Source organism: Eimeria necatrix, genomic scaffold (assembly GCF_000499385.1).
Source record: "Eimeria necatrix Houghton genomic scaffold, Enh_scaff1231, whole genome shotgun sequence".
Taxonomy (NCBI): Eukaryota; Apicomplexa; class Conoidasida; order Eucoccidiorida; family Eimeriidae; genus Eimeria; species Eimeria necatrix.
In genome coordinates this window covers 1-7,724 of record NW_013654881.1, presented here as the reverse complement: position 1 = coordinate 7,724, position 7,724 = coordinate 1, and the positions used below count along the sequence as shown (strand labels likewise).

Here is a 7,724-nt window from a genome sequence, read left to right as displayed (position 1 = left end):
ATTTATTTATTTATTTATTTATTTATTTATTTATTTATTTATTTATTTATTTATTTTATTTATTTATTTTTAGAGAATTGCAAATGCCATTTCTTTGACTTCGGCGCTGCGCAACGACAGGGGAATGCTCAATGCCATGGCCCAGGTAAATAAAATAAATAAATAAATAAATAAATAAATAAATAAATAAATAAATAAATAAATAAATAAATGAATAAATAAATAAATGAATTAATAAATGAATAAATAAATAAATAAATATATATATGTATAAATAAATAAAATAAATAAATAAATAAATAAATAAATAAATGGTGAAAGGGCGGCTTCGAGTTGTTTGTGGAAAGTTTGAATTTTGAAAAATCAAAAAACAATTTATTTTAATTTATTTATTTTAAATTTTAAATTAAATAATTTTAATTTTTTTAATGGTATGGGGCCCCACACTTCAGTTCCCCATTTTGATACTTCTGTCCAAACGCCTTCCCTCGAGGGTTTAGGGTTTAGGGTTTAGGGTTTAGGGTTTAGGGTTTAGGGTTGAGGGTTTAGGGTTTAGCGTTTATTTAAAACTATTTTACAAAATCTTTTTTCATTTTTCGTTTTTAATTAAAATAAACAAATTTAAAGTTTTAATTTGATTAAGATCTCAAGAATTTATTTTTTAATTTTTTTTCCAAACTTTCTTTTTTTTATAATTGTTCTTTTCCAAAAATAATCAATTTGGCATTTCAAACATTTCTTTAAAATTTGTTTTTTTAATTTTGTTTTATTATTTAATTAAATGCCATTTGGTTATTTTCAGGACTTTTTATTTTTCTTTTAAATAAATTTATTTCTTTTTTCTCCTCTTTGTGTTTCTTTTATTCTTCTGCTTTTATTTATTTCCACTTTTTGCTTTTATTCTTTTCAATTTTATTCCGTTTAATTGCTTTTATTTTTACTGATTTTTTTTCTTTTTCCTTTTTCCACTTTTGCTGCTGCTGCTGCTGCTGCTGCTGCTGCTGCTGCTGCTGCTGCAGATGGCTGGCGCTGCTGCCGCCAGGGGCAACCGATTCGCTTAAACAAAAAATAAAATGAAAAAAGCAAATTTGATTTATTTTATTTTAAATTAATTTAATTAAATCAAATTAATAAAATGACCCGCGAAAAATGGCGGCGGTGGTGCTGGCTTGCGCTGCTGCTATGCCCTGGCAGCAGCAGCAGCAGCAGCAGCAGCAGCAGCAGCAGCAGCAGCAGCAGCAGCAGCAACAGTAGCTTTTGCACCGCCTGCAGCAGCAGCAGCAGCAGAAAGATCAGCAGCAACGGCAACCGCGGAATCAGCAGCAACGGCAGCAGCACCAACAGCAGCAGCAGCAACAGCAGCAGCGGCGGCGGCGTCTTTAACAGTCTTAACACCATCAGCAGCAGCAGCAGCAGCAGGATCAGCAGCAGCAGCAGCACCAGCAGCAGCAGCAGCAGCAGCAGCAACTTCAACCATCTTGCCACGAATCTCCTAGCTGTTTTATGTATCGCTGCCCTTTTGCTGCAGCAAATTAAAAGGGACACCGTGCAGCAGCAGCAACAGCAGCAACAGCAGCAACAGCAGCAACAGCAGCAGCAGCAGCAGCAGCAGCAGATGCTGCAGCATTTGTAGCGACTGGAGCAGCAATAGCAGCAAATAAAGACACCATTATTTTAAGGAGACAAATGCAATCTTTTGTTTCCTTTTTGTTTTTTTACTTTTCCTTTTGCATGTCAAACCAACTTGACCATTTAAGACCAAGTTTCCGAGCAGCAGCAGCAGCAGCAGCAGCAGCAGCAGCAGCAGCAGCAGCAGAAAAAGCAGCAATGGCAATAGCAGCTGCAGCAGCAGCTGCAGCAGCCTTTTGTGCATTGTTGAGATACAGCAGGCTTGATAAAGTGTTCGGCGTTTAGGGTTTAAGGTTTAGGGTTTAGGGTTTAGGGTTTAGGGTTTTTGCTGCACAGGGCTCAAGGCCACGGAGCGAGGGTTTGGGGTTAAGGGTTTGAAGCAAATTGCCTGCTGGCTTTTACGACTAAGGGTTTAGGGTTTAGGGTTTAGGGTTTAGGGTTTAGCATTTTAGCGACACGAATTGCAGTTCCATTAAACCAATTAATTTCCTTTTCTCCAAATAAATGCCTTCTGAACCGAACTCAAATTCAGGCAAAAAAAATAACTCTTTGGGCGCATCTAGACTCTAGGGTTTAGGGTTTAGGGTTTAGGATTTAGGGTTTAGGGTTTAGGGTTTGCGGCCACTCCAAGCTCAAATTCGCGCAGCAAACCCCCGCAATTGCTTTAAAAAAGGAATAAGACTCAAAAGTGTGAAATATAATTCTTTAATTTTCAATTTTGAGTTCTTCCGCTTTTCGAGTTGCAGTGTATGTACACCTGAACACCGCAGCGGCGCTTCGGGGGCCCCCTGGGGCCCCTGGGGGCCCCTGCTGGAGGAAAGGCATTTGGGTCTTCTTTGCTGCGGTTTTTGATTTAAATGAGTTGCAAATGAAGAAGGAAAAGAATTAAAGAGCTTTTCGACTTTGAATCGGGGCTTGAATGGGAGGAAGCAGCGGGAAGAGGCGGCGGCAGCAGTTCGCTTCTGGGCGTTGAGGAAGGCGGAGTTTGGCATTTTCTGCCCCGCGATCGCGAGTAATATTTCTTTTTTGCGGTTTATTTCTTTTATTTTACCTTTTTATTCTTTTTTTTCCGGTTTTACCCGCAGATCAGCGGCAAAAGGCGTCCGGGCGGGTGTCCGATCTGCGCATACACCGTGGGGTGTATAGGCAGCTCGGGCATTCGCTGGGCTTCCCGCGCGGGATTTTCGTCAGTTTTTCTTTTTTTAAATCGAATTTGAGGTTTTCTTTTTCCATTTCGCGCGTGTTTTTGCGTTTCGGACCCGCGTGGGGGCTCGATCCGGCTTTTTCGGGGCAAAATGGACTTCAGGATCGCGGGCGAAGGCGGCAACGCCGTGCTGCAGACCATCCACGCCAGCGAGGGCGGCCGCGCCATTCGGCTGCTGCAGCAGCGGCAGCAGCTGCAGCAGCACCTGCAGCAAGCGAAGGAGAAGTTGGAAACAAAAGGCAGCAAAAGAAAAAACATCAACTGGGGAGGTTCTGTGGCCGACAGACTCGAAGAAGAATTCAAAAAAGAAACTGTCGGACTCGTCACTGCCCAGGACTTCAAGGAACGCAGGCAGAAGCTCCAGCAGCAAATCCAGTTCGCGGCCAAGGACCTCTTCACCAGGCACGCCTGCTGCTGCTGCTGCTGCGGCTGCTGGCTTTGCTGCTGCTGCTGCTGGTTTTGCTGCTGCTGCTGCTGGTTTTGCTGCTGCTGGTTTTGCTGCTGCTGCTGCTGCTGGTTTTGCTGTTGCTGCTGCTGGTTTTGCTGCTGCTGCTTCTGCTGCTGGTTTTGCTGCTGCTGCTGCTGCTGCTGGTTTTGCTGCTGCTGCTGCTGCTGCTGGTTTTGCTGCTGCTGCTGCTGCTGAGGCTGCCGCGGATGTGTTTGCTGGCGGTGGGGCTGGGGCTGCTGCTGTTGATATTTGCTGTGGGTGCTGTAGCAGCTGCTGCTGCTGAAATTTGCTGCTTCTGCTGCTGCTGCTGCTGGTGCTTGCTGCTGCTATTACTGTTGCTGATATGTGGTGCTGCTTCTGCTGCTGCTGCTGCCGATATTTATCGCTGCTGACGCTGACAGGTGCAGCTGCTGATCTGTTGCTGCTGCTGGTTGCTGTTGCTGCTGCTGCTGCTGCTCCTCTTGCTGCTGCTGCTTCGTTTTTGCTGCTTTTCTTTTTATCCTTTTTCTTTGCTTCTTGGGCTCATTCTCTCAACAAATTAATTATATAATTACCATTATTTATTCATTTATTTATTTCATTTATTTGTTTATTTTTTGATTTCTGCTGCTGCTGCTGCTGCTGCTGCTGCTGCTGCTGCTGCTGCTGCTGCTGCAGCAAACAAGAAAGGAGGAAATATGAAATGAAAATGGTGAAGAGCAAATTGTCTTTTGGCGACGACGAAGCAGAAGAAGTGGCAGCGCAAGAAATGGAAAAAAAAGAAATAAAAGAAAAAGAAATAAATGAAATAAATGAATTAAATAAAATAAATAAAATAAATGAAATAAATGAATTAAATAAAACAAATAAAGAAATAAATCAAAGTATTCATTGCCCAGTCAAAGAAGAATCAAATTCCGAAACGGCGAACCAGTGCAGCAGCAGCGCAGCAGCAGCAGCAGCAGCAGCAGCAGGAACAGCAGCAGCAGCAGCAGCAGCAGCAGCAGCAACTGGGGATTGCACAGCTCTCGTGAAAGTCAAACAGGAAGACTCTCCAAGTCCGGAGAAAGCAGCAGAGCCAAGTGGGTTTAGGGTTTAGGGTTTAGGGTTTAGGGTTTAGGGTTTAGGAGGGTTTAGGGTTTAGGAGGGTTTGGGGTTTCAGAGGGTTTAGTAGTAGGGTTTAGGGTTTAGGGTTTAGGGTTTAGGGTTTAAGGCTTGGTTAGATTGTGTAATTCAACTACATGTTTATATAAATAAAATATCCACCCACCATAAATAAATAAAAGCTATCATATTTTGTTGCTGCTGCTGCAGCTGCTGCTGCTGCGGCAAAGACTGCAGCTGCTGCAGCTAGTGCTGCAGCAGCAGCAGCAGCAGCAGCAGCTGCTGCTGCTGCTGCTGCATTTAGAATTCAACAAAGTGCTACTATTATTTACAAATATTTTTTAAAAATAATTAAGAGAGAAAAAGACTGGGCATTATGTATACACTTCTGCTGCTGGTGTCTGTGCTGCTGCTGCTGCTGCTGCTGCTGCTGCTGTTGCTGCTGCTGCTGTTGCTGCTGCTGCTGCTGCAGCTTTTAAGATTCGGAAGCGGATTTGCAAAGACCCAACTGTCGACACGAGTTATCTCCCGGTAAGAATTTTAATTTTAATTTAATTTAATTTAATTTATTTTATTTTATTTTATTTTATTTTTTAATTTAATTTAATTTAATTTATTTTATTTTTAATTTATTATTTATATTTGTTTATTCATTTGTTAAAATAATTGTTTTTGCATTTATTGCGATAAATATATTTCAAGGATGTTCTTGCTGCCTCTTGTCTGCTGCTGCTGCTGCCTTTGCTGCTGCTGCTGCCCTTGCTGCTGCTGCTAACTTCGCTGCTGCTGTTGCTGCTGCCTCTGCTGCTGCCTTTGCTGCTGCTGCTGTTGCTGCTGCCTTTGCTGCTGCCTTTGCTGCTGCTGCTGTTGCTGCTGCCTTTGCTGCTGCCTTTGCTGCTGCTGCCTTTGCTGCTGCTGCCTTTGCTGCTGCTGCCTTTGCTGCTGCTGCTGCCTTTGCTGCTGCTGTGGCCTTTGCAGCTGCCGCTGTCAATGCCGCTGCTGCAGCTGCCTTTGCTGCTGCGTTTCTGCTGCTGCTGCTGCTGCTGCTGCTGCTGCTGCTGCTGCTGCTGCTGCGTTTGTCATGTGGTTTGCAACTGCCTGGTTCTTTTTGCCATTTTTCAGCTGTTGTTTCTATTTGATTCTTTTATTTAATTCTTTTTATTTAATTCTTTTTATTTAATATTCTTTTTATTTAATTCTTTTTATTTAATTCTTTTTGTTTAATTCTTTTTAATTAATTCTTTTTATTTAGTTCTTTTCAATTAGTTCTTTTTATATAATTGTTTTGTTCAATTGTTTATATAATTCTTCTATTTAATTGTTTTATTCAACTCTTTTAATTCTTCGATTTAATTCATTATTTTATTATTTGATTGTTTTATTTAGTTGTTTTATTTAATTGTTCTGTTTAATTCATTATTTTATTATTTAATTGTTTTATTGAATCATTTTATTTGTTTTATTTAATTCATTATTTAATTGTTTCAATTGTTTCATTTAATCCATTATTTAGTTATTTTATTTAATTGTTTTATTTAATTGTTTTAGTTAATTGTTTAATGTGATTGATTTATTATTTGTTTTAATTGTTTTATTTAATCCAGTATTTAATTGTTTTAATTGTTGTGTTTAATTATTTTATTTAATTGTTTTATTATTTGTTTTAATTGTTTTATTTAGCTATTCAATTTTTTAAATTATTTTATTTGATTATTCAACTCAACTGTTTTATTTAATCCACTATTTAATTGTTTTAATTGTTTTAATTAATTGTTTTATTTAATTATTTAATTTAATTGTTTTATTTATTTGTTTTATTATTTGTTTTATTATTTTTGCAAATTAAAGGACAAAGAAAGAGACGCGAGACTGGCGGAAGAAAGACAAAAATTAATTGAAGAGTACAGACAGCAGGAAGAGGCGGAAAAGCGTGAGCGGTGTACATACACCCCAAACCCCACACTTTTCCCAAACTTCGCAGTCTTTTCTTTATTTGTTTTATTTATTTATTTGTTTTTATTTCTTTGTTTGTTTTATTTGTTTATTTGTTTTTATCTTTTTATTTGTTTTTATTTTCATTTGTTTTTGCCTGTTTTTGTTTATTTTATTTGCTTTTATTTGCTTTCGTTTGTTTTTATTTGACTTTTCCTGCGATTTTTTCTTTTTATTTGTTTTTATTATTTGCTTTTTTTACTTTCTGTTTTTTATTTTATTCTTTTAATTGCCTATTTATTTAGAAGTAACAGCAACAGCAGCAGCAGCAGCAGCAACAGCAGCAGCAGCAGCAGCAGCTACTAAGACGGCTAAACAAACCCTAAACCCTAAACCCTAAACCCTAATTTGTGTTTAGGAATGCCTCTGACGGTGACTTTCTCATACTGGGACGGCTCCACCCCCAAACCCTAAACCCTAAACCCTAAACCCTAAACCCTAATTTGTGTTTAGGAATGCCTTTGACGGTGACCTTCTCCCACTAAGACGGCTAAACAAACCCCAAACCCCAAACCCTAAACCCTAAACCCTAAACCCTAATTTGTGTTTAGGAATGCCTTTGACGGTGACATTCTCGTACTGGGACGGCTAAACAAACCCTAAACCCTAAACCCTAAACCCTAATTTGTGTTTAGGAATGCCTCTGACGGTGACTTTCTCATACTGGGACGGCTCCACCCCCAAACCCTAAACCCTAAACCCTAAACCCTAAACCCTAAACCCTAATTTGTGTTTAGGAATGCCTCTGACGGTGACATTCTCGTACTGGGACGGCTAAACAACCCCTAAACCCTAAACCCTAAACCCTAATTTGTGTTTAGGAATGCCTTTGACGGTGACATTCTCGTACTGGGACGGCTAAACAACCCCCAAACCCTAAACCCTAAACCCTAATTTGTGTTTAGGAATGCCTCTGACGGTGACTTTCTCGTACTGGGACGGCTAAACAACCCCCAAACCCTAAACCCTAAACCCTAAACCCTAATTTGTGTTTAGGAATGCCTCTGACGGTGACTTTCTCATACTGGGACGGCTCCACCCCCAAACGCTAAACGGATTTGGGATTTGGGATTTGGGATTAAACACAAATGGAATGCCTTTGACGGTGACATTCTCGTACTGGGACGGCTCTGGCCACCGCCGCCGCATTCAAGTTTTGCGGGGAATGTCAGTTGGCGAGTTTTTGGAAAGAGCGAAAAGAGAATTGGAAAAAGAATTCGTCGAAATCCGATCAGTGCCTTCTGAAAACCTTCTTTACGTCAAAGAAGACCTCATTTTGCCGCACGTCAGTCCCCGCAGTGGCTAGCTGGCTAGCTAGCTAGCTAGCTAGCTAGCTAGCTAGCTAGCTGGGTAGATGGGGGGGTGGCC

At 40.4% G+C, this 7,724-nt stretch overlaps 3 protein-coding genes across 3 annotated transcripts; 2 read left to right on the top strand and 1 right to left on the bottom strand.

Annotated features, from left to right (window-relative positions):
- Nucleotides 1-1,019: 1,019 nt before the first annotated feature.
- ENH_00008120 (hypothetical protein) lies at nucleotides 1,020-1,061 on the top strand (the record flags this gene model as incomplete). Its single annotated transcript, XM_013584132.1, has 1 exon — nucleotides 1,020-1,061. One exon carries the CDS (start codon nucleotides 1,020-1,022, stop codon nucleotides 1,059-1,061), a length of 42 nt encoding a protein of 13 aa, XP_013439586.1.
- A 74-nt stretch (nucleotides 1,062-1,135) lies between these two features.
- Nucleotides 1,136-1,633, top strand: ENH_00008110 (hypothetical protein; the record flags this gene model as incomplete). Its single annotated transcript, XM_013584131.1, has 1 exon — nucleotides 1,136-1,633. One exon carries the CDS (start codon nucleotides 1,136-1,138, stop codon nucleotides 1,631-1,633), a length of 498 nt encoding a protein of 165 aa, XP_013439585.1.
- Nucleotides 1,634-2,704: 1,071 nt separating this feature from the next.
- Nucleotides 2,705-3,091, bottom strand: ENH_00008100 (hypothetical protein; the record flags this gene model as incomplete). The annotated part of the gene is made up of 1 exon (XM_013584130.1): nucleotides 2,705-3,091. The coding sequence occupies one exon, from the start codon at nucleotides 3,089-3,091 to the stop codon at nucleotides 2,705-2,707; it is 387 nt and encodes a 128-aa protein (XP_013439584.1).
- Nucleotides 3,092-7,724: the final 4,633 nt, after the last annotated feature.